General features: G+C 38.4%; 1 protein-coding gene across 2 annotated transcripts in view; it reads right to left on the bottom strand.

Annotated features, from left to right (window-relative positions):
- Window positions 1-11,603: 11,603 nt before the first annotated feature.
- The window catches only part of GABRB2 (gamma-aminobutyric acid type A receptor subunit beta2), a 191,305-nt gene continuing 175,135 nt past the window's right edge, over window positions 11,604-27,773 (bottom strand). For both annotated transcript variants that reach the window (XM_038739861.1, XM_038739862.1), the window contains one exon: window positions 11,604-17,374. In XM_038739861.1, coding sequence (XP_038595789.1) covers window positions 17,027-17,374 — 348 coding nt within the window. In that variant the 3' untranslated portion in view covers window positions 11,604-17,026. The remainder of the gene's footprint in view (window positions 17,375-27,773) is intronic.

Genomic DNA, 27,773 nt, shown 5'->3' with positions numbered 1-27,773 from the left:
ATAAATACGATTGATTGATTGATTGATTTTCCAGCGCTTTGTACATAGTAAGCACTTAACAAATACCATTATTATTATTATTATTATACAATTCACAGTGCCTTGAGTACCTTAGGTTTACCTCCCTCATCATGCACAGCATTCTAAATATCCACCATTATCTTGTGTGCATAATAAATTACATTATAATGCCTTGAAACTCCTTGTGGGGGTGGTGGTGATGGAACAACGAGATAGTAAAGTGATGTGAAAATCGTGCCATGGATTTCAATCTTCTTCAAAGTACAGTGGAAGCATATCACTACTATCCCTTGAATTATCTTAAATCTTATCTGATGATCAGAAAGTATTATCTAAGGTTGTGTAATGAGAACTTAGTTTGTGATCTTTGTGATTCCTCCGATGAGTGGAGGAGCTTCTCTCTTGCCTGCTGTAGACCAATCTGGTCTCTTTATTGTAGTGGTTTCCCAACAGGTACACTGTTGTCAAACTGTCTGAAGCTGTGATTCACTAGCCTCTAAGTCATTTTAATGTGCTCCCTGCTTGTGTGCATTTTTTTCAGTTCACCAAGAGCAGTTGCTTGAATAGCCTGCTGTCATACATTCCACAGTTAATTCTTGTCCAGCTGAGCAGTGTTGCTGTGAGCAACACTCCTGGCGAATGCACTGCATTTTGGAACCTTATTTTAGGTAATCTTGTTAGTCTGAGTTTTAGTTTGAGTTGCATGTAAGTCTGGCAAAATTGTATAAGGAAACTGCATATATATATATATATATATCACCATCCACCTCCGCACACTAAAGCAACACCATCATAATGATTTATTAATCTCTGCAATATGCCAATCACTTTATTTGCTCTGGAGAAAATAATCAAGTAAACCAGTAAGTTAGGTCTCTTGCCCTCTAAGAGTTCACACTCTGAAATGAATTGGGGTCAAGGAGGACAGAGACAGATACATACCGAAAATATCTAATTCTCAAAAATGAACAAAGTCAATAACTAACAAATAAGAAACTTCTGTAGGTTTTCTAGGTGTCATAGAACCACTCCAGGTCATATAGAAGGGAAGTCTGGACATCTGCCTTATAGACTTTCAATTTGGTATAGATCAAATGCTCCATTGTTGCCATACTCTAGTCATGTAGTCTTCTGAAAGGCAAACTGGGCGTTCTGATTTCATTTTCCATCTCAATTCATGAGTCACTGGGCAATGTGTTGTCTAGGTGTCAGAATTGGGGGCCTGCTTTATGTTCTTCATTGCCCAAGGAAAGTTTTGATTCCATGTAGGTGTTTCCTAGGTATAAGCTTAAATTTGCCCTATGTAACTACAGTCTGGTTTGCAATCTGCCAGTATAGTACTGCCACTAGTGTACTCACTAGAGTTCAAATGACTGACACCCTAGACTTCTTTGGACTTGAATGCTCTGGGAGTGTGACTGTGTTAAACCTACTATACTTGTTTCAATGAGAAGGAAAAAGGAATGTATGAAAAGAGGTAGAAAATCCCTTAAGAGGTCAAGTGTCCTGTTCCTCTGCTTCCAAGAAGGTCAGTAACTAAGCCATTCAGGGCAGATGGCAGGTGGATATCTGTGATACCTTTGGTGATGGTGTTTGGCTTAGAGTTTCCAAAATCTCTTTTGGGTGGTTATTCCACTCTTTGGTAACCCTGACAAATTATTTCTTATGTCCAGTTGCCTCTTTCCCACTTTAAACTCACTTTCTTATATTAAGTCTTTCAACCCTAATAAAATCCAGCTAAAGAATTTGATGTAAATTCAGGATTTTCCTTGGTTCTTTGCTGCTAACAGGTATAGTGGTCCACTAACCAACCAATACGATATTTGAGCAGAATTGCTTGTCTTAAAATGAAAGAAAAAATTCCTGAATATTTTAAAGTCCTGCTTATGCTTACATTTCTGAAAAAAAATGTGGGAACAGATTCTCTCTAAAAATGTGATGCCTTAGCTAGTTTATCCTCCCTAAAGCAAATTTAAACTTATGAAAGTTCAGAAGGCATAGCTCAAAGTTCTTAAAGAAATGCTGACTCTATTACATCAATCATTAACTTTATGTAGGGATACTATTCAAGTTACAAAATAAACAACATAAGCTTGGAAATACTTTCTAGAACTAACTAGTTCTTTTGTTTGCTTTTCTGATTAAGCTTTAAGCTTCTCTTTCTCTATTGTAAGCTCCTTGGATGCAGGTGCAGTGTTTATCAACTCTGCAGTACACAGTAAGTACTCTGCACACAGAAAGTGCTCAATAAATACCATTGATTTATTGTTTGTGCATACTCTAAATGCTCTGTACCTTTTTAACTTCTTGGAAGTGATGCATCATGCAAGCTTATTTGGTTCCTTATGCTAGCATAATTTTAGGGTTGAAAAAAGAGCGAAGTTCTATTCTAGTCTTATTGCCTCTTTCTACCTAAAATGGAGCGGAAAGGCTTAGGTGTGCTTCCTCTCTCTTTAAAAGAGGTTGAAAGATATTGTTCTTTGACCCATCTTCCCTGGAAGCATTGTCCCGGCTCTGCCACATATCTGCTGGATGACCTTGGGCAGTCACTAAGCTTCTCTGTGCCTCAGTTACCTCCTCTGTAAAAAGGAGGATTAAGACGATGAACCCTGTATGGGATACGGACTGTAACCAACCTGATAAACTCGTATCTATCCTAGGGCTTAGTGCACATTGCCAAGCATATAGTAAATGCTTGACAAATTCCATTAGAAAACTTGTGCCTTGAAGAAGGTTGTCCATTGGTACATTCAGAGTAAGAATATCAAATAATGCCAATAGCATTTGCCCAAATTTGCCCCAAGTAGCTATTAACTTTACAAGAGCAATTAAACCAGGGATCTTTCTTTTTTTGTGTTAGGGAGATGTTGGAGGCATATTGTACTCTTCCAAGCATTTAGTACAGTGTTCTGCAAACAGTAAGTGCTCTATAAATAAAATTAACTGCCTGCCTGACTGAATGGGGAAGGGAGCAAGTATGCAGAACAAGAGAGAAAAAAATGCATTAATATGTCCTAGAACAATGTAAAAGGGCTTAGAAAAGGGATCACTTTGTGATCACAGTCCACCTCCATACACTATCACAATGTTGGGTAGGGATCGTCTCTATCTGTTGCCGAATTGCACTTTCCAAATGCTTAGTACAGTGATCTGCACAGAGTAAGCACTCAATAAATACGATTGAATGAAAGTAAGCACTGCAGTTTGTCAGGCACCTTACTTAGTTCTGAGAAAATATAAAGTAAACAGGTTCCTGCCTTCAATGAGCTCACACTTTGAAATGAGTAGGGAGAGAAAGACAGCAGCCACAGGTAAACACTGAAAACATCCAATTCTCAAAAATTGGCAAAGTCCCAAAATAAGAAACTAAAAATGCTAAATCACACTTCCTGGCCATTGTCTCAAAGTGCTCCATTTTTTTCCAAAATTGTGCTGGCCCCAAATTACCTGTTTCTCATCTCCTCCTCTTCCAGGTCATAGCGGAAGGACCCATAATCAAAACTTTACTTCCAGGCCTCAATGTTATGGCCCCATAGCTCCATTGTCAGGGGTAAATATAATGATGATGATGATGATAATAATAATAATAATAATAATGATAATAATAATAATAATAATAATAATATTTGTTCTGAGTTTACTATGTGCCAAGCAATGTACTAAACGCTGGGGTAGATACAAGGTAATCTAGTGCTATATAGGGCTCACAGTCTAAGGCAGAGCAGATGTGTTGAATCCCCATTTTACAGATAAAGAAAATGAGGTACAGAGAAGTCAAGTGACTGACCCAAGGTCACACACCAGCTAAGTGATTGAGTCTGGATTTGAACCCAGGCCCATGATCTTTCTACTAAATCATGCTGCTTCCTTTTATTTCTATGGAAAACTATGATAGCTGCTTCTGAGCGGGGATTGGAAAGCAAGAGTAAAGATGGCTCATATAATAATAATAATAATGTTGGTATTTGTTAAGCACTTACTATGTGCCAAACACTGTTCTAAGTGCTGGGAGAGATACAAGGTAATCAAGGTTGACCCACATGGGGCTCACAGTCTTAATCCCCATTTTATAGGTGAGGGAACTGAGGCACAGAGAAGTGAAGTGACTTGCCCAAAGTCACACAGCTGACAAGCAGCGGAGCTGGGATTAGAACCCATGACCTCTGACTCCCAAGCCCGGGCTCTTGCCACTGAGCAACAGTAAGCTCTCCTATGATTTTTCTTAGCCATTGAAATGATTATTACAATGGCTTTCAGCTACTGACTCAGTAATAAAGGATAAAAGTTTAAAACATGGCCTACTGGAAAGAGCATGGGCCTGCAAGTCAAAGGGCCTGCGTTCTAATCCCATTTGCCTGGTGTGTGATCTTGGGCAAATCATTTAATTTCTCTGTGCCTCAGTTGCCTAATCTGTGACATGGAGATTAATACTGGGAGCCCCATGGGTGACAAGTTTTTATCCCAGTTGTTTATCTACCCCAGTGCTTAGTACAGTGACTAGCTCATAGTAAGCACTTAAATACCATAAAAATACAAAAAAACTCACAATAAAACAAAATATAAGAACATATAAAAACGACTCTTTACTCTCCAGACAACATTCATTGAAAAGGGCTTTAGCAAACCCAATCAATGGTACTTACTGCACACCTACTATCTGCAGAGCACTCCAGCCCAATTAATAATAATAAATATTATTATGATTATTATTATGGTATTAAGTGATTACTATGTGCAAGGCACTGTACTAATCTTTGGAGTAGATACAAGCAAATTGGGTTGGACACAGTGCTTGTCCCACATGGGGCTGACAGTTTTAATTCATTCATTCATTCATTCATTCAATCGTATTTATTGAACAATTTGTACTTCCCAAGCGCTTAGTACAGTGCTCTGCACATAGTAAGCGCTCAATAAATACGATTGATGATGATGATGATGATTGAACACTTACTGTGTGCAGAGCACTGTACTAAGTGCTTGGGAAGTACAAGTCGGCAACATATAGAGATGGTCCCTACCCAATAACGGGCTCACAGTCTAGAAGGGGGAGACAGACAACAAAACAAAACGTGTAGACAGGTGTCAAAATCATCAGAACAAATACAGTTAAAGCTACATGCACATCATTAACAAAATAAATAGAATAGTAAATATGTACAAGTAAAATAAATAGAGTAATAAATCTGTACAAATATATATATATATATAAGTGCTGTGGGGAGGGGAAGGAGGTAGGGTGGTGGGGATGGGGAGGAGGAGAGGAAAAAGGGGGCTCAGTCTAGGAAGGCCTCCTGGAGGAGTTGAGCTCTCAGTAGGGCTTTGAAAGGAGGAAGAAAGCGAGCTTGATGGATGCGTGGAGGGAGGGCATTGCAGGCCAGGGGAAGGACGTGGGCCAGGGGACGACAGTGGGACAGGCTACAACGAGGTACAGTGAGGAAGTTGGAGGCAGAGGAGCGGAGGGTGTGGGCTGGGCTGGAGAAGGAGAGAAGGGAGTTGAGGAAGGAGGGGGTGAGGTGACGGACAGCCTTGAAGCTGAGAGTGAGGAGCTTTTGCTTGATTAGTGAGGAGTTTTTGTGAGAGTATAATCATTATCCAAACAGAGCTGCTTGCAGCCATCCTGGTGTCAGAAAATTTAGGATGTTTTCTTTTTCCTCTTTATCAGGGAGAAATATCCTTCCCTTCCATTCTTACCTTTTTTAAATGGTATTTTTAAAGTACTTACTATGTGTCAGGCATATGTGCCCCACTCTAGACTGTAAGTTTGTTTTGGGCAGGAAATATGTCTGTGTATTATTGTATTGTATATTCCCAAGTGTTTAATACAGTGCTCTGCACACAATAAGCGTGCAATAAAAACGACTGAATGAATGAAAGATTTAACAGAATCCATGTCCCACATGGGGTTCACAGATCAGTTAACTGAGGCCCAGAGAAGTAAAGTGATTTGCCTAAGGTCACACAGCAAATAGATGGCAGAGCTGGGATTAGAATTCAGGTTCTCAACTCCCAGACCTATGCTCAGTTATCTACTAGAATACTGCTAGTGCATCTCAACCACCTAGGACTTCAAAATAGTGTCACACTGGACATTATGAAACAGTGCAGCTGAGCTCTGTTAACCTTTGTGTCAGGACTACTAATTCTTTACCCATTAAAGCATTTCTAATGATTTTCTTACCACCTGTTGTTCCAAATGCCTATTGATGTGAGGACTCTCAGAACCATAATATTTCTCTGACTCTGAAGTCTGCTGAGCTTTACATGGTGACAAGAAAATTGCAAGACCACCTCCCTTCCCACCTCCCTGTGCCTGATCTATGTTAAAGTAACAGACCATAGAGAGAGAAAATTGGCAGAAAACTGACAGATACCAACTAGGAAGGAGCTAAGTTTTCCTTTATAGTTCATGAGCTAAATGCAGAAACATTCAGGGGAGTGTTATTCAAAAACTTCAAAGTTCAAGTGAGTCAGAGCAAAGTACTGGCCTGTGTGCCTGAGGAAAATTTAGCATCTTTCACAGTATTATGTATGATAGCAATCTTATGATATTTCAGACCCAGAATGCCCCAGGAGAAAGACAATAATTTATAATAACCTAGGGGGAATAAATCATAGTCAACAGAAAATGAAGTATTTCAAAGAAATGAGGTCCATTGATTTGTCATGGTGGGAGAGTTAGGGTGGGCTAGTGGAAAGAACACAGACCTGAGATTCAGAAGACTTGAGTTCTCATCCTTCCTCTGCCAGATGCCTGTTGTGTAACCTTGGGCAAGTCACTTAACTTTTCTGTGGCTCAGTTTCCTCTTCTGTAAAATGGAGATTCGATGCCTGTTCTACCGCATTCTTAGACTGGGAGTCCCATGTGGGAAAGGGACTGTGTCTGACCTGATTAACTTGTATCTATCCCAGTACATAAAACGGTGCTTGAAATGTCGTAAGGATTTAACAAACAACATAATTATGATGAAAGTCCTATTGAAGCCACTTCTTGTATAATTTTACAAGGACATAGTAAAAGCAACCTAAAATGCTATTTTTTTCCTTCCCCAAGAACTTGCCACTTTTTTTCTCAGTAATTAAATTAAAACAAACAATAAGGATGCCAAATTCAAAATTCCGCAACACCCTTTGGTAAGAGGCCCATACACAGAGCACTTTCCTCTTACCCTCACTAGGACTATATTGTTATTAGTAGTAGCCAAAGTGGTGCCTAACCATACCAACTTCAGCATTTAGAGAAAAAGAAGAATTATCCAGATTTGTTTTAGCTTTCATGGTTTCAAAGGAAAGTTGTACTCTTTGATGGGCAGATTTCATCAGGTCAGCAGAGGACACCTGCACTTATTTGCAAGATAAACTTCCCACTTTCCGTTATCTGTACTACTCCTTTCTGACTGTGCTATATAAAACAAGGTGTCTCCTTGGAACAGTGAATCCTGAAATGCTGCCTGTAAGCAGAGAAGCAGCATGGCTCAGTGGAAAGATCCCAGGCTTGGGAGTCAGAGGTCATGGGTACTAATCCTGGCACCGCCATTTATCAGCTGTGTGACTTTGGGCAAGTCACTTAACTTCTCTGTGCCTCAGTTACCTCATCTGTAAAATGGCAATTGAGATTGTGAGCCCCACGTGGGACAACCTTTTATCCCCCCAGTGCTTAGAACAGTGCTTTGCACATAGTAAGTGCTTAAAAATTCCATTAAAAAAAAAAGCAATAGAAGAAGATGGAGTGTTGATTCCTGTGCTCAACCTCTGGATGGAAAAGAGAGGGGAATTTCACTGCCTCTTTAGCAATAATAATAATAATGTTGGTATTTGTTAAGCACTTACTATGTGCAAAGCACTGTTCTAAGTGCTGGTTTTAAAATTTGGAGAATGTGGGCACTGCCTGTGGACAGTTCACCTCCCTGGAAAAAGAGATCATTGCCCCTAAAGATCTATGACAATTGTCTACACCACCTCCTGAAAAGAGCTCTTCATAATGATCGCCTATAGCACAAATGCACAGCACATGTGATGTGGCCCCTTTGCAATGACCATAGCTTAATATCACGAGGATTCAAAGACTGGAAATTTTATTTTTCCACATTCTCCCTTTGTTGTATGTAGGACTGCATTTAAATGATCCATTGGATGTGTATTTCTTGCCTGCTTTTAAAGACCTACCAGTTGTTGTCCTAGAATTGAAATGAAGCTCTCCTTAGATAGCTTCTCTGTATTGAATAAAAAGCATCTCTGGATCCCACTACATCCTACAGCTATCACCCATTTACCCACTCTCATTCCCGAAAAAATAACTGTGGGAAGCAACACGGCCTAGAGAATAAAGCATTGGCCTGGAAGACAGAGGTTCTAAATACACTTGGGCAAGTCCCTAAACTTGGGTCGGTCACAACCTTGGGCAAGTCGCTAAACTTCTCTGTGCCTCAGTTTCCTCAACTGCAAAATCAGGATTCAATACCTGTTCTTCCTCCTACTGTGAGGCCCATGTGAGACAGAGACTATGCCCGACCTAATTAACTTGTGAACACTAGAGCTTAGAACTCTGCTTGACACATAAGTGCTTAACAAATACCATAAAAAGGAAAGGTATCCATCTATATATATATATATATGCATACCTACCATCTGCCTTCACTTCCACCCCCAGCAACTCTCTTCACACACTGCATTTAAGTTTTCACCCACTCCACACTGTTGAAACTGCACTCACCAAATTCTCCAATGACCTCCTCATGACCAAGATTAATGGGCTCTACTTTGTTTCCAATGTCTCTCCCCACAAGGCCTGTTCCACAGCACACTGTTGGGGGATCTTATCGAGGTACAGAGAGTAGGTTGGTGTTCGAAGAACGTACCTTATCTCATACTGCATCGCCTTCTTCACTGGTGTACCTGTATCCAGATTCTCCACTCTTCAGTTTATATCACACTCAATACCATCCTTCTTAAACATTGTTCAGCAAATGTCTTTCTCCACTCCTTTAAAACCAGCATCAAGTCAGACAGTGGAATGTCATCCTCCTTTCTTAATTGGGATAAGTAGGTCCAGCTGCTGGGTTGCAATTCCAAACATCTCGTTTAGCTTTCTACATGGCACTACACCTTTTTTAGGTATGGAATAGTTGCTACTAAGTTGCCCCAGTTATATAATAATAATAATTATGGAATTTGTTAAGCACATACTATGTGCCAAGCACTGTTCTAAGCACTGGGGTAAATACAAGGTTATCAGGTTGTCCCATGTGGGCCTCACAGTCTTAATTCCCATTTTACAGATGAGGTTACTGAGGCCACAGAGAAGTGAAGTGACTTGCCCAAAGTCACACAGCTGACAAGTGGTAGTCGGGATTAGTACCCACGACCTCTGACCCCCAAGACCATACTCTTTCCACTATGCCACGCTGCTCCTCTAAAAGTTACAGCAACCTAAAGCTTAGGATTTAAAAGAATAGAGATCAGGCAAAGAAATTAACAAGGATTCTAAATCATGTTTGTAGCAGAGGAGAGAGAAAAGGCTTGTAACAGCTCTTTCATAAAGGATGAAAATATGAGTGGCTAAAAATTGATTCATTCCTTTGATTCCAATTACACCCATAAGCAAAAAATGACCCACCACATTGCAGCTTAACTAAATGGCAAATCTGGAGTCCTTGAGATACCTGCAAATGGAGTTATGTGAAAAACTGGTCTAATTCCCATCTGACTTTCAGGGTATCTCTTGAAGATAGAGGAGGTGATTGTTGTAAAACAACTGGCTGTTACCCTTTCATCTGACCCATCCCTAATATCCCTGGACAAGTGATATTTTTCATCATGTAATGAAGAGTATATGATGTAAGGGCAGCAGTACTGAAAATGATTCAATTACCTAATGTAGTCCATTGCTGATGCCTTGATTTCCCATGTTAGCACTTACATTTGTCTTTATGTTCCTGTATTTTCATTATTTTTTCATTTGTTTGGTAATTTCTCAATGCAGTTATACCCAGAAGGACAATTATCAGGGTAGTCATTTACAGTGAAACGAGCTGTTTCCTAATGCAAGTAAATCCATCATGTTCCCTTTGTTTGGTGATGCTTTGGTTTCTATTTACACCTCCATGCCCGGTCCCTGTAGGGTTCCCATCAAGCAGTATCTAAAAGATCTTCCACATACTGGCATGTGTACAGAGGGCTCCATTATGTTGCAACATGTTCACAAATACTAATGCCTTGTGGTGGGGGAAATGCCTGTCTAAATCTGGATCAAGGAAATAGAAACCTAAGTCTCAAGAGTCTGTCTCCACACATCAATCTCTTAAATTTCTGTACTCTTGAGAGATTGCATTCTTTACCAGGCATAAGAAACCTTGATCATCAAAATGTATGACCTTGGCAATAGCATTTTCCTAAATACTATCAGGAATTTAAGTCAATGATATACAGAAAGTTGTTATTATCATACTTAAGTGCTTTCTAACTACTAGTACTAGTGTCCTAGCACTGGGGTAGACACAAGTTAAACAGGTTTGACACAGCTCCTATACAACATTGGGATCATGATCTAAGTAGGAGAGTAGGATTCAATCCCCATCTTGCAGATGAAGTAACTGAGGCACAGAGAAGTTAAGTGACTGCAGACATGTGGCAGAACTGGGATTAGAACCCAGGCCCCTGACACTCAGGCCCATGCTCTTTCCACTAGGCCACGTTGCTTCTCAACGATGATCTGGTGCAGTTTCAAATACTCATTGTCACAGAACTACAAACTCCAGAATAATTCATTTACTTGCTTTCCTTTGTAGCAAGGAACAAGAAACTGTCCTGTGACATTTTAGCAGCTGGAGGACAAATATGGTTGTACTCTGTAGACCCAGAAAGCTTCAGTGGGAAGAAACGCTCATCTCATTTGAAAATTTTTTATGATAGAATCATTGTGAGCATCAAATTCATAAGAATTAGAGAAGCAGCGTGGCTCAGTGCAAAAAGCCCGGCCTGGGGATCAGAGGTCATGGGTTCTAATCCCAGCTCCCCCAATTGTCAGCTGTGTGACTTTGGGCAAGCCACTTAACTCATCTGGGCCTCAGTTACCTCATCTGTAAAATGGGGATTAAGATTGTGAGCCCCCCCGTGGGACAACCTGATCACCTTGTAACCTCCCCAGCTCTTAGAACAGTGCTTTGCATATAGTAAGTGCTTAATAAATGCCATGTGTTATAAGGAAAACACATTATTGATAAAGCTTCAAAGACAAAAAACATGAAAGCAAATCCCTTTTCTTTAAAAACAGCTCATTCTTTGGAGCAGTTTCTTGGGGAATTTAATGTGGCTGCCATGCAGTATAGTTAGGCCACAGAAGTGTTGCACCGAGTTTCAATTAAAACCTGTTGTTTTCCTTGAATGTAAATAAATGATTCGGCCTAATGGGATAATTAAAAGTGTGATGTTTTGAGTATGTTAGTTAATGAAGTTCAGAATACACATGCTAATTGTGCAGTTATAAACTTAAATAACATTTCACTGGTTATCACTGCACGATTGCTCTCATAAACATCAATGTAAGGAATAAGTCTTCCTAACCCAATGAAACTCCATAAAAATTATTTTATGGTTCTTTATTCATGTTTTTTAGATCAAGAATTACACACTAGCCAACATTATTATATATTTACATGCGGAAACTGGCTGCAATAAGTTTCAATTCAAGAAAATATCTCTTATGTGCTACTCATTTACAATCATCATTTTTACTCCCTCATTTATCCCAGAGGTTAGCAGTCCTTTTGAGAAATACATGAAAATCTGATGCAATGATATCCACTAGTATTTTGCATTTTCTAGCCATTGGAAAATGTGCATTATGTGCATATAAGAAAGGCTACAAGGTAATTAGTAAGGCTGATGATTACTACATTGTGAAGTAAATAGTACCAAGTAAAAAAGAGACAAATCAGAACTGTGCAGAGACAGTACTAACAGAACCATTTAAACACCCATGCAAAGAAAAAAAAAGATTAAATCATTCAAATCAGATGTAGCTTTGTAGAATTAATCAAAAAGGCCACATTTTAACTCAACCCATTGAACTAACCTTAAAAAATACAAGCAGATGAAACTGTTAATGCCAACAACAGTGCAAACATAGAGAGATGAATATTAAATCAGAATAGATGACCACATGAGAGCAAAACAACAATTTATTTGGGGGAAAAACAGAAATATAAATGTTTCCCATCATATTCACTTTTTGTCATGAAAAAATTATGAAAAACTTTATGTTATGAAAAAACGATTACAATTTTGCATATATCTGCAGTTGATCTATTTCAATTTATCAATCGCTAATCGATATTTAAAAGTTTTCCTATTTTTTTTTTACAAAGTAGAATAGGGCAGTATTTTGATTGGCATTCCATTTGCTCCTAAAATTTGAGACAAAGTTCCTAGTGCATTTTAAAAAGCTTTACCTTTGGTGTTAAGCAGTGACTCGTTAGTTTTCCCTTTTTAACAATTCTGATGTCTTTGGCTTTGGGGGGACTATATAATCTAAGGACAGTAATAAAGTGTCATCCTTTAAAAATGCTTTAAATCTACTAGTACATACTGTTTATAGCTGATTTCTGTGGCAGGCATGAAAAACAATCTTTTTCTTTAGTGAAATCAATACAAGCCTAGGTTTCTCTGAGTATCAGCAAGTGTTGAATTAAAATCCTGTTTCACGAACTCTCTGCCACACAAGAGTTTGAAGGTCCAGACCAAAGACTCCTTCTTGTTTCCTGCAAGCTGATGTGGCTTTAATATCTTAGCCGTTTAACGGAGTATTGTAACACTACGGCATTTCCCATGGATTTTTATAACAAATTGAAACTCTATTATCTGGAACTCCAAACCATTTATGCAAAAGGGTGTTTAAATTTCTCTGCTAGAGCACAGCAATTATTGTACTTAGTAAAAAGAAAATCACTAAACAATTACTGTATCTACTGACCGCTCATTTACAGCTTATTGAATTATTTACATGATTTTAGGACACATTGACCTAAACCATAAAGAGAATCAGCATTTTGCCTTACCATAAAATACAAATTAGAAGTTAAAAATGTTTAAGAAATTCGATAATATTTACACGCTCAGCTGAAATTATGATTGCTCACATTATATGTTCCATATACATACAGCAAAATGGTATCCTTAAGACTGTTTTTTTTTTCTTAATTACTAGTGGACAATCTGTTTTAAAATAAAATGGGAAAAAATAGGTAAGCAATGAGAGGACTAATCTAATTTCAGACGCTAAGAGGTACAGTACTATCATAGTGTCAGACTGTGCAATGTTTTTTTTAAAGAACTGTATGCACTGGTTTGCTGATATAGAAATGCCCAGTTACCCTGTATAGTTAGTTATTTTAATATATTGATTTGCTTTTTCCAAAGTAAAAATATCATACACTGTTTAAATGAGAGAAACAAAATTTATTAGCTTATTCCTTTTCCTATTCAACATATGTAGTATGTGTGTATACATCTATATTGATACATCTACACACACATATGCACATGGATAAGTTGTTTAGATTTTCAGTTTACTTTTCAGTTTAGTACTGCAAATTAAAGGACTGGAACCCAGGTAGATATAGAAATTTATATTTCAATGCAAATTTGGCCTAAAATAAAGAGGATTCATTTCCCAGTTATAGATTCACCCTCACACTCTCCATTCATTGTGCTTTTGTACCTGACAGATTTTGTGTTCTTTGTACTAGGATGTTAAATCTCTTGGAAATGTTCCTAAACACATTTTTCACTTAGAGCTACTTTTAAAGGAATGAGAAGAAAATGGTCTAAATGACACCGCTGGAGTCTTTTCTCAGTTATTAAACTGCAGTAGAAACATAACATTCCTTATGTGAATACAGAAATGTGGCATGAATTTTCAATTCTGAAAATGCATATCATACTTACTAGCGGTCATATACAATGTTTATTTACAGATTGAGATCATAGATTTCATTAAAACTGTGCCATTATAGTCAGAATTTGCCCATGAATTTCACAAAGATGAAAAACACCTTAATTGCTGGCTGTTTGGCTTTTGTATAGTTAAAACAAAATATATACTAATAGTACCGACAGTAACTTATCATTATTACCTCGGACAGAACTTTTTGCAAGTCATCAAACTTAATCTTAAGAAATAAGCATGAATAGCTTTGCAATCGATTATTTGTTTAGGTCCAGGATAAATGCACATTTGAATTGTTGCATTTCTATTCAGTCAAACTGAAAAAAGCAGTTCAAGATAAAGCTCAAACCTACCAACTCTGGGCAGGAGGGCTAGTTTGCTCTCAGGTGAGGCATTAACATGCCATTGAACCTTACTCGGGCTTCAGGTTTTCTCTTACTGACTCTTGATTTTTCTCTTTCCCAATGGTTTTACTCCTCTATGAGCAAAAGGGTGATGACCCATACATAGGACCCATATATCTCACCTAACTTGTTTCCCGATCCCTCCCATCATCTCACCTGGCATCAGGCATTTGATTATTGCACCTACAGAACGGCAATATCAAGGATTAGGTATGGCTTGTAAGCTGGTATAAGAAAACAATCCAACTTCAGAGTTCCGGGATCTAGAATCACCTCGTTAGAATTCAGTACATTTCTGTTCTTCTGAGCCATGGGATTGGAATATGAGGATGCATTCCACCTTACTTATTCAAATTTGACATCCATGCCACAGGTAAAGGAAAGGTTATTTGCGAGAAGAAATTGCTTAAGGATAAGATATCATGGAGAATTCCAAGAACGTTCTTCATCTGGAAATGGTAGCTCTGAAAAAAATAGCCTTCAAATGGATTTTTCTTGGAGGTATAAAAGTGAGTCTGCATGCACTATCCACAAATAAAAACTCTGTCTCCTCAGGCATGGACCCAAATTTTCCCTACTTATTGCTCACATTCAAAACTTTGATGTGAGAATGAAGAACCACTACTGCTCCCAGGTTACCAAGAAAAAAAAATCCTGACCAGAATTGTGGATATAGTGCTCCATCACAAATCACATTCCATTCTGAAGCTTCAGGAAATGAAAAATGAAAGAGAATCAATGCAAAATAAACACAGGCAGGCACTGGCATACTGTCTCTCTTCTTCTAAATGGTTTTGTTTTCTTTGCTTTTTGTAAAACTGAAATGCTACTTTGTAGAAATAAAGAGAAATATTTGAAATCACTCAAAGAAAGCATTTCAAAATCAAGTTTAAAGGAAAACGTTGTTGCTTACATTTGTTCTATATTAAATGACAAAATGAGGTCCCCTAGGTGAAACAGCCCGTGTTTCAAACACAGTTATGAAATTTAGAGGTAGAATCATTACAATGCAACGAGGTCGTGGCTGGCAACTATTTTCTCCTCAGTGATGGAATAGAAAGTCCCATGAAATGCGTCATATGAGTATTATTTTGCTGTTATCCTTTGCCAATTTTCATTTTCCCTTGAACAGACAGTTTTCCCCCCACACACCATGAGTGTTGCCTTTTTTCATTAATATCTTATTCTCTATATGTAGAGAATCTATACGTAGAGAATGTAGAGAAAAATCTTCATATGCTTCACAGGAACGGTGTTCTAAAGGTGAATTAGAATTTAATTAAATATATGGCAGAACAACTTGCTGAATTTAAAAATAGCCAATTTATGAAGGAAATGCTTTACTTTGTGTTCTAGGAAGGTAATCAGGCCTTCAGAAGCAGAAAAGACTGAAGAGAATAGTTAATCTCTTAAAGCAATGAAAAAAACCCTTCCCTCTGAAAACCCCCTATTAAATGCAGTAAATAAACATATTCAGTAAATATGCAGCATGGCTACTATTGCCTAAGAAAAATAAGCAGTTTGTAAACTTTTCTGCTGCAATATTTGACACTGGTGACATTCCAAAACGGAATTCTTGAACAAATATCATAGGAGCCAAATAAATCCCATAATTCTACTGGAATTACAGATTGCTTGTGTCAGCTCTCTGATCTCAGGGTTACTATTCAAAACCTTCAAACCTGAAAGCAAATCCCATTCACATTGCCATTCTACACAGCATCCAATATATAAAGGCCTGATGCTAAACAGGCCCTATCAGAGATACGAATAATTTTATCTACTACAATAGCTTTTTTGGATTTCCCTCTCTGTTCTTTTAGGTCAATCCCTGTTCTACCTGAAAGAACAGGGCGAAGACTCTCAGACATCTATATAGCTTCTCATTAGCAATATAGCCTGGACAGTTATCTCAACAATGCAGATCCCCCTCAAAACTGAAGCTCCACAATTTCCTGTATACCCTGGTATGGGGTAAAATAGTTACAATGCTGTGCAAAACATTTGCCAATAAAAGAAAAGGCTAATATTGGTTGCTTTCTTTTCTCTTATTCCTATTAGTGACAGGAGCATTTCATGCAAAATGCATTTAGTTCTGCCTCAGGAAGAACCACAAAAGGACAGGAATCACTGGACCATCGATATCATCACTGCAGCAGATGATAGGCACTGACGAATTTCAGGTTCCCACATTTTAAATGTACCATGTATATGTTTCATAAGCATGATAGCATCTTAACATATTTTCTTCCTTTGGAAATAAGATGTGTGTTGACCGGATGCGCCGTTTCATAAGAAATTGACTCAAAATGCTAGAAAACTCCAGAAGACTGTCTCCCATATTATTCCCTTTCACGCAGGGTGAGCACGTTTTAAGAAGATCAAACTAAATTGGTTGTCAGAACCTAATTTTGCCTCTGAATATCAAATGCACTTGTCATTTTACTGGGAAATTGCACATATTGTAATTTAAGGAAGTGTATACTGTGTAGCTCGAGTAACCCAAATGGTATAAAATAGACCGTAGAGTGGGCCAGCAACTAAGGTGTTTTAAAATCATTTTTGTCCTGAATATAATTTTTTCTAAGTCCCACTTTTGGCTGTACAACCGATTTGAAGAGCAATCCAGTCCTTGCTTTCTGTGTGACTCCAGGATTTAGTTCACATAGTAAAGCCAATAGACAATATTGAAGAAGGAAAAAACAACGGGAAAGAATATGCGGGACCATCGATCTATGGCATTTACATCAGTCAAGTCAGGGATAGTGATTTTCAGCTGGGAGGCACGTCTCCGTAGCCGGCTTTTCTTCTGTGCCACGTGTCGCTCCAGGGCATTCCGGCCAAAGCTGTGCCGGGGCAAGCCAGGCTTTCGGTACTGGATACTTGATGTGTCGTAGGACAACATGGTGCTCCTCGGATCCCCGAGTCCCATCACGGCCTCGGAGGTGGCCATTTCATTTTTGATCTCGAGCGTGCTCAACAAGATATTTTCATGGGGATCCATCTGGAAGAAATAAGGAGCTGGTCTTAAAGCAGAGAACAAATAACACATGTGAACTAAGGACACTTGAGCTAATTCATTGAACTTTATAAAATAACAGTGATAATATGAAGCTTCTTTTAATGTGGGTAATGTTAATAATAAAAATGGATGATCGGCCCTGCAAATAATTCACTTGACTTCATCCTGGCAGTTATCATGGTGTTTAGCAACCATTATATCCACTATACTCATTATCTGAATTTCGGACATGGAGAAACTGAGGTGTACTCTCCTCGTGGGTTAGGATCAGGTCTTCCAACTCTACTGTATTGTACTCTCCCAAAGATTTAGTCCCAGTGTTCTGCACCCAGTAAGCACTCAATAAATACCATTGGTTGGTTGACTGACCAGCAACTTGCAGAATGGCCACCTAAAGAAGTGAAAGAAGGAAGATAATCCTGAATCCTAATTCACAGAGTAGTGCTAAATCAGGGATACATCTCCCTAAATTTCCTTCCTATCTGGAACTAACAATAATAATAATAATGATGATGATGGCATGTATTAAGCGCTTATTATGTGAAAAGCACTGTTCTAAGCGCTGGGGAGGTTACAAGGTGATCAGGTTGTCCCATGGGGGCCTCACACTCTTCATCCCTATTTTACAGATGAGGTAACTGAGGCCCAGAGAAGTGAAGTGACTTGCCCAAAGTCACACAGCAGAGATGTGGTGGAGCAGGGATTTGAACCCATGACCTCTGAATCCAAAGCCCTTGCTCTTTCCACTGAGCCACGCTGCTGGCACTGACCTTCCTCTCAATCATTTTTTAGAATAAATGCTTCTGAAAGTGCCATCACCTGCAGGTCAGGTCACAAATATAAACCAAGGTTTCTCTTTAAATGTGCTTCTCTTCTGAACAACAATTGGCATTCCTAGAGACAGGACAAACTAACACCATAAAGACTCTCAGCCTCTAATTGCTGAAGCCTACTTGGGTGAGGGGTGTTCAATAGAAAATACTATTCTGTTTCTGGCCTGGATATCACTTTAGAAGCACAGATGTGTAGACAGCGAGTGGCAATCAGTATGGGATGGGATGATCTACTGGAATGATATGATCTTCTTTGATGTGATCCTTTAACATGAAGAATTGGGAATCCTGAGATCGGGAAACTATATTATCCTCATCTAAAGCAGGGTATTTGGGTGACCCTAAAAGCCATGTTGGATTCAGGCAAGATCTTTCAAGGCTACCCATTCTGGGCTATAATCCAACCGATTTACGAATGACGTACTTGTTTTCCTGTTTTTATGGGTTTATGGGTGCTGGATAGAGAAAAGACTTTTAAGAAGTCTTTATTAGTGAAATTACTCAGACTGAGGAAATATTTTCCTTTTCCATAAATGGTTAAGATACTACTGCATTACTTGGCCAAAACATCCAAGAGAGAATAGGTATATAATCTTTAAACTCCCTTAATGGAGATCTGGAAGTTATCCATATCCAGCTTCAAGTTGATGAGTGAGTGGATTGATCTCACAGCCAAAGAAATTTAAAGGAGAAATCAACTAGTACACTCAGTCCTTTCTGCGCAATCAATGAGAGAAAGAAAAAAAAAACCTGTTTCTGACTGAATTACTAGGAGTGGCTATGTGGATTACCTCCAACTCAGTCCAAATTATTTAACCTGCTTCCCGAGCCCACTGTTGGGTAGGGACCGTCTCTATATGTTGCCAACTTGTACTTCCCAAGTGCTTAGTACAGTGCTCTGCACACAGTAAGCGCTCAATAAATACTACTGAATGAATGAATGAATGAATTTATGCTGTATAATTATAATATAGCTTTGGGATGTCTACTATGGAGTTTCTTTTCATAAATCAATTGGGTAAGTAGATACTATGATTATAAAAGGAGACCACTAAATTGTACTTTCACTTCTGCCCAAGCCCATCTATGAAAATTGTTGGTGGGTTTTTCCCAAAACAATCTGGTGTTGGATGAAATATTCTTTGGAATTAAAATATTTCATGAATACACCTAAAAATACAATTCCTCACTCTCCTTAATTCTTCCCTTCTCTTCCCGAATTTCCCATCACTATTAACATCACCATCTTCCGTGTTTCAGAAATCTTGGGCCATGCTATCACCTTTGATTCCTCTCTCATTTCTTCCGCACACATTTAGCCCGCTTTCCAATCATGCCTGTATGTTCTTTAGAATATTTCACTCATCTACCCCTTCTTCTCAACCTTAACAGTTAAACAATAACTTCATCAACTGGCTCTTTCTTAGTCAACTCTTTCCTCTTCCTTCCCACCATGTCCTAGCTTGTGTCTGACTCTCCCTCTTTGCAAACCTCATTCCTTAATCTCCCAGCTCTTGCCTTGTCCTGTCTTATGCTGTTGAGTCACCTCCGACCCATAGCGACACTATGGCCACATCTCTCCCAGAACACCCCACCTCCATCTGCAATTGTTCTTGTAGTAGATCCAGAGAGTTTTCTTGGTTTTTTTTTTACCAAGTGGAAGTGGTTTCCACTCAATAAATTTAAGTCTCCTCCTTGACTCTCTCTCCCATGCCACTGCTGCCCAGCATGGATGAGTTTTGACTTGTAGCATATTGCCTTCCACTTGCTAGCCACTGTCCAAGCTAGGAATGGGTAGGCTCCTGCTTGACTTTCCCTCCCATAGTTAAGACTGGTAGAGAACTGGAAACTCTCCAGGTGTGTCCCTGAGAGGGAGCTCCCAGCTCTACCCACTATTTATGCATACCCCCACTGTCTGGAACATGCTTCCTGATCAGCTTAATCAAATCACATCCCTTTCTTCCTTCAAATCAGTTATTTAATCAGTAAATAATAACACACATTAAGTGCTTAAAATATATGTGGTATGAAGACTTGCTTCCTTTGTTCCCCCCCCCCAACACAGCCTCACAGCGCTCATGTAAATAACTGCAATTTATTTCTTTTTATTAATGTCTGTCTTCCCCCCTCTAGATTGCAAGCTCATTGTGGGCAAGGAATGTGTCTGTTTATTGTGGTATCGTACCCTCTCAAGTGCTTAGAACAGTGATCAGCCCACAGTAAGTGCTCAATAAGTATGACTGAATGAATGAATGAAGTTCTGGGACAAAATACATGGTCTGCCCCTCAGAGAGTTCACAGTCTAAATGGAAGGAAGACTGACACACATAAAAACACATATAACACGTTTTAAATGCTGAGTATGCAGGTTGGCTCCCGTGACTTTGGCCAGGAGTGCTCTCAAAGAAGATCACACAGTCCTTCTACAAAGCCATTTCATCCATGGAAACCTTCTTGATTACTTCTCTCTTGGTCATGCCATCCATTATTTACATCAGTATTCTCATCTTATCTGTTAATACTTTCAGGTTATGCAGACTGAAATAAGACTAAGATTTCCATGCAATCCTGAAGGGTGTTTGCCTCCCTAACTCCAACACACACAGAGACACACACACACACCCCACTACAGCAAAACTACAGAGTAGTAACAGCTCTGTCCTGATAGTAGACAAAGAAGGCATTGTAAAGGGACAGTAACAACAATTTGCTTATATTCTTGATTCAGCTACTACAACTACTAAGGTTGATGCTTCACTAAGAATTGTGCGCCTTCCAACATGCATAGCTAAGACCTTTATTTCAACCCTTGATGAAATTTCCACTGTAGTCAGAGGCATAAAGAATGTCAAAGCTCCTGGATTGATTCTATACCAATTGAAGTCTACAAGCAAATAATTCATCTTATTTGCCTTCTCAGAGTCTTCCTTACGTTATGAAACACTGAAAGAATGCTAGAGGATTTCAAAGATGCCACAGTCTTTCTATCTTAAAGAATAAAGGGGAGAGCAGTAACTGTGGAAGGTACTGTAGTATCTCACTGCTCTTCAAGATAATATCACCTGCCATGTCAGAACTGGAGGAATCTTGTCAGATACTTTCCCCTTTACCTCAAAGTAAAGTAGGGCTATGTCTTACTCCTAACCTTGTTCAACATATTCCATGAAGTAATGTTCAACTATGCCATGACTGATCAGCAAGCTGATGTCAGAATATGATTTCAGATACCAGATTTCTCTTCAACTCCACAGGCTGAGAGTATCATCAAATGTCATAGAATGGAGGTTTTGGGAAGATAATAAAACCAGGAGGAAGAATAGAAAACATCAGGCACTGTGACTAACAATGGAACAATGCAGCTAGAGGCTTCACACACCAATAAAATCTCATTGCCAGCGGTATTCCCTTCAAACTTGAAGGATAATATATATGTGTGTGTGTATGTGTGTGTATGTTAATACTTAGTCCAGTGTTCTGCACACAGTAGGTGCTCAATAAATATCAGTGAATGTCATATATATATATATGTGTGTGTTATCTGAACTATTGTTATCAAAAGTCACGCCAGAACATTCAGTGCTGAATTAGATGATCTCTGGAACATTGTCAGTTTTAGGAAGAAAAGGTCCAGTTTCCTCATGTTTAATTGGCAATATTTAGCTATACATCCTTGTTGACTTAGTTCTCTTGTAACATGGGGGTTATAATCCTAATCAAGTCGAGGCTTAGGAGGTTTATATATGTATGTTTGTGTGTGTATGTATGTATATATACATACACATATGTATACACACACACATATATACATACATACACACACAAACATACATAGACATATATATCCCCACCTGAGTTTAGCTCTTTGTGAGCAGGAATGTATCTTCCAACACTGTTGTACTGTTTCTACCAAGCACTTAGTATAGTGCTGTGCACATAGTAACCACTCAATAAATCCCACTGACTGACTGATCACATAGCAATTTTCTGTTGTATTTTCACAGATCTGTATATTTGTCTGTCCCCCTAGATCATAAGCTCCTCCAAGGAAGTCTCACGTTTTAAAATTATTTTGTGTTAGCCTAGTAGAATTCTCTCCATACAGAAGACAAATACCCTCAGTTCCCCCATAAAATGGGTCTTCATTATATGTTTCTGTTACAGTGTTGTTAGAAAATTAGGGATTGTTCTTACCTAAATGAATGAATGCCTATATAGAATGCCTACATAGAATGGCTCTAGTCTTGCTATAGTATGAGTTCTCCTAAACCTCGACTTGATTAGAATTATAACTCCCATGTTACAAGAAAACTAGGTCAACAAGGATGTATAGCTAAAAATTGCCAATTAAACATGAGGAAACTGGACCTTTTCTTCCTAAAACTGGCAATGTTCCAGAGATCATCTAATTCAGCACTAAATGTTCTGGCATGGCTTCTGATAACAATAGGCCAGTTGCATCCAATGGGGAAGAACAGCAAATTCCAGACCTTGAACAATGCCCCCTTTTCCCAGGTATGAGTCATGAGGTTGCTGAATACACATTTTTTTTCAATCCACAAACAATTGCTTTTTAAACCAGAAGTTTTCCATCTTCACTAGCTCCTCTCTTTTTTGAAGGAGAAAGGAGTTTATTGGACCATTTCCCATTTTATTTAAATGGGTGAATGCATATCCTTAATACATTTTTGTTATTAAATAATGTGATTTAGAAATATTGTAAAGAGGAATGGATTATCTCAACCAAAGAAATTACTTGTCTAAAACTTTAAGCAAACCTCAGGTTTGTTGAGATTTAGTTTAAATTATGACAAAGATAGGGCTGAATGGAAAGTCTTATTTTACTGGATTGATGCATTAGTTATCCGAGCATTTCTGTGCCTCAGTTTCCTGTGTAAAATGGGGATTAAATACTGTTCTCCCTCATGCTTAACCTGTAATCCCTGTATGAGACAGTGAAGTGAAGAGCTATCCTAATTTAAATGATACTGATTTTCTCAGGTAATGGATTATTTTTCACTTGAGGATTTTCAGAGTGCTTTTTCAGTGGCAAAAAGATGCTACTGGTGGTGAATCTGTTGAATGGAAGGAGAAGGAAATTCTATTCCACTCAATTCACAATAAAGATTATTGTTACACAATATATGTGCATGTGCATTTTAGCCCATTCAACCCTTCCTATTTTGGATCATTGACCTGCCAATTAAATCTTGACATGTTTATGTCACTCTTAAGGTCATCAAGCAAATGATGTGTTAGATCAAGGTTCATGGGATTTCGTTAGGCAAAGTTACTGTAAATTGGATTGTAGGGGGTACTTTGGGAATACTCGCTACTCTGGGTATTTTGGGAATAGTCTCTCCTTTTTGGAGAAAATTCTTCCAGAACTGAAAGCAGCTAGGGCTATTGGAAGAAACACAGGACTGGAAGCAAGGAAATCTGGGTTTTAATCCCAGATCTGCCATTTTGCCTTCTGGTGACCCAAGCATTTCTGTGCCTCAGTTTCCTGTGTAAAATGGGGATAGTGTAAATACTGTTCTCCCTCATGCTTAACCTGTAATCCCTGTATGAGACAGGGACCATGTCTGATCTGATTATCTTGCACCTACTCCAAGACATACCCCAGTGCTTGGCACATAGTAAGCACTTAACAAATACCACAATGATTATTATAAACTGAGCTTGGAAACTCTTCCAATCAGAGCATCAATATCATTAAATCTGGGCAATTTATCAGTTAAAGATAGGGAGATAGGCATTCAGGGGTCCAAAATTATAGAACCTTGGGCCACTTAAGTCAAAAAAAATGTTCAGGCAGTCAAACAGTAAGAGAGTATAGGGGCCCTCTTCCCAAGGGAGGCTATTTGCTGAAAGAAAGCAAAGTTTGAAAAAATGATCCATTCTCTGTTTCGTTTTTGGGGCCAGATAACAATGACTGATTATTGCAAGTACAGTTGCCAGATATTTTGAACATTTGCTATTCAAAACACACCATTTGATATATTTTGGATTAAAATGAACCATTGTTTTTTATCCACACAACTGAGAGCTCTGTAATTATAAAATGCTCATTTTATACATAGAATAGTGTAGGAAGTTTTATTTAAGCATTGATATTTCTGGCTGGGAATTCTGGAGCAACAGAGCTCCTGAGAAAATAATGGATTTAGAATCAGAGCCTGCTGTTATTCCCTGTGCTAGAATCTCACTGGGCCTAATTTTGCAGCATACGTTCGTGCCTGAATTTCCTGAACAGCTACATTTAACTGTTCGTGTCTGAGTCATGCCTTTTCCATTCTCTCTCACTGCATCTAATCAATTTCTCTCTGAGTAGCAGTCCATTTTATCCAGATGAAATGAGATTAATTAGTCTTTGTACAAAAGGTGCTTGTTTTAGGGCCAATCAGCTCTAAAATATTAAGGCAAAATGAATGTTTAGGGTTTTTGTTAAAAGTAGTTTGTAATTAATACTATTAGCATGAATAATACAATTATATTATGTAAGAAAGCTTGGTAGTTTGATCATATAAAGCAGAGGGAGGCCCAAGAAGATTTTTTTGTTTTGTTTTCTGTTCAGAAGACTCAACTTAAATTTCTAAAGCCAAAATAAGTTGATTCAATTCAGCTGGAAAAGTCAAAAACTACTTTTCTTTCTTCCCTTTATTTTAAAGCTGGATTCAGAGACATGGTTGGTATTGAACCTCCCCGGAGGAATAAACAGTTTACCACTATTTATTTTATTTGAAAACAGATTGCTATATTTACCCATGAAGCCAGTGCCGTAACTTTTCATAGATCCTGCAGAAGCCTAGAGTGAACACACTTTTAATGAAATGAGTTTGCCTAAGACCAAATCTATTTCTCACAACTTCCAGGGATAGATAGAGGTGTGACGTGAGTCCACAATGCCAATAACCCAAAAAGCATTTAAAACCTGAGAAACATATAAAAAAAATACAAGACCAATTTTAATCTGACACTGACTCAAATCTAATGTCAATAACCCAAAAATCTTTCAAAGCCTGAGAAACTTAAATCAAGAATAATACAAGACCAATTTTAATCTGACTGACTCAAATCTCATATTAGATATAGGTGTCTGAGCTAATCATTTCAATATCTAATTCCGACAACTCAGTGTATTATGGGTGATGACTATCTAAATAGTTTTATATAGATCATCTCCTATTTCCCAAATCATTTCCCCACACTGGACATTACATTCTGAATGACTTTGTTTGAAAAGCTCAAATGTCTACACTGGATTTTAATTAGCAATAGAGTATAATCAATCAATCAATCAATCGTATTTATTGATCGCTTACTGTGTGCAGAGCACTGTACTAAGTGCATGGGAAGTACAAGTTGGCAACATAAGAAGGTATTATTCTCCTAAATTTTAAAGTCACAATCTGAGAGTCGGGCTCTCTGAAAACTAAAATGACATGTGATTGACACATTCTATTCATATCCTGGAGAATCATTAAAAGTGGAGGGAATTTGAATATTGAGTGAGGCACGGGCGTAAAACAATTAGCTCTCTAAAATAAGATCAATTGGCTGGAAGCCATTGTTTACACTGTGAATCTCATATAGAACAGGGATTTGTGTTGTACAGGATGATGATAATGTTATTTATTATGCACTTACTGTGTGCCAACCACTGATCTAAGCGCTAGGGTAGATCAGATTGGACATAGTTCCTGTTCCTCACAAAGCTCACAGTCTAAGGATTATCTTGTATTCCATCATATTTATTGATCGCTTATTCTGTGCAGAGCACTGTACTAAGCGATTGGGAAGTACAAGTTTGCAACATATAGAGACGGTCCCTACCCAACAGCAGGTTCACGGTCTAGAAAGGGGACTAGACTGAAATGAGATGAATTTCATCTACACTAGACTGTATCTACCTGAGGGTTGAATACTGTGCTTGGTACATAGCATGTGCTTAGCAAATACCACCATTATGATGATGATGATGATAATGATGATGAAGAAATCTAGGTTATTTATTCCTCAGCCTCCCAAGGTTTGCCTTTAAGAAATATGCTGCAGCTTTCTCTGTTGTCTGGTACCCACACAAAATCCACCTCTCAGGGAAATTGAAAAGATTGATCTAGCCTTGCAGATTGATCTAAAAATGATGGTTTTTTAATGGTATTTGTTCTAGGGGCTGGGATAGATAGATTATAGTGTTGGACACAGTCCCTGATCTGTATAGGGCTCACAGTCTTTATTCTCATTTTACAGATGAGGTAACTGAGGCAGAGACATTAAGTGACTTGCCCAAGGTCACACAGTAGACAAGTGAAGAAGCAGGAATGAGAATCCAGGTTCTTCTGATTTCCAGGCCCATGCTCTTTCTAGAAGTCCACACTGCTTTTAGAAACATATAGGTTCATCAAAGAGTTTACCTACTGGGATTGTGTCTCACTTCCATGTATCAATGTCACCCTTTTCAACATATAGCCCACTCATCTTCTACCCATAACAAATACAGTCAGATTTCTCCTATAAGCACAAAATTCCAGGAACACTTAACAAAAGTTGTCATGAACTATAAACAATTACATTTCTTTTAGGCCTTAGGTAATTTGAAAATCTGCATGAGCAGTTCATATCTGGCTTGCTAAATCATCCAGTACAGTGTCTGGCACATAGTAAGCACTTAAATACCATAATTATTATCCTTTTGCTGTCCTGGAGAACCACAGCTTGAAAAGAAGAATGGTCTAGTGGCAGAGCAAAGGGCTGGCAATCAATCAATCAATCAATCAGTGGCATAAATAAATAAATTTATTTATTTTACTTGTACATATCTATTCTATTTATTTTATTTTGTTAATATGTTTTGTTTTGTTCTCTGTCTCCCCCTTCTAGACTGTGAGCCCACTGTTGGGTAGGGACTGTCTCTATATGTTGCCAACTTGTAATTCCCAAGTGCTTAGTACAGTGCTCTGCACACAGTAAGCGCTCAATAAATATGATTGATTGATTGATTGATTGGTATTTGATCAATCAGTGGTATTCATTGAGCATTTACTGTGTGCCTCACACTGTATTAAGTGACTGAGAGAGTCAGAAGACCTAAGGTCTAATACTGGTTCTGGCTTTGACATTTACGATCCTAGACAAGTTACATAACTTCTCAGAGCCTCAGTTTTCTTATTTGTAAAATTGGGATTAAATACTTTTCTTTCTCTCTTCAGATGGTGAATCCCATGTTGGATAGGGACTGTGTCTGATCTGATTGCATTTTATCTATCACATGGCTTAGCATACTGTTTGGTACATAGCAAATGCTTTCTAAATATGATCATTCTCACTAGCATAGGAAATGACACAAAATTATTTAATGAATATGAATCTCCTTGGGGGCCTTACAATATACTACCACATCTTTTTAGGCTAGGTATAGTACATGTGTATGCAAAGACACTCCCTCCCCAACACACACACACACACACACACACACACACACACACACACACACACATTCCCACCCCCACCCCAAACATACATGGAGATAGATAAGGTACTAAAGTTAT

Source organism: Tachyglossus aculeatus, chromosome X1 (genome assembly GCF_015852505.1).
Source record: "Tachyglossus aculeatus isolate mTacAcu1 chromosome X1, mTacAcu1.pri, whole genome shotgun sequence".
Taxonomy (NCBI): Eukaryota; Metazoa; Chordata; class Mammalia; order Monotremata; family Tachyglossidae; genus Tachyglossus; species Tachyglossus aculeatus.
The sequence above is the reverse complement of the archived record's forward strand: the minus strand, read 5'-3'. Positions and strand labels throughout refer to the sequence as shown.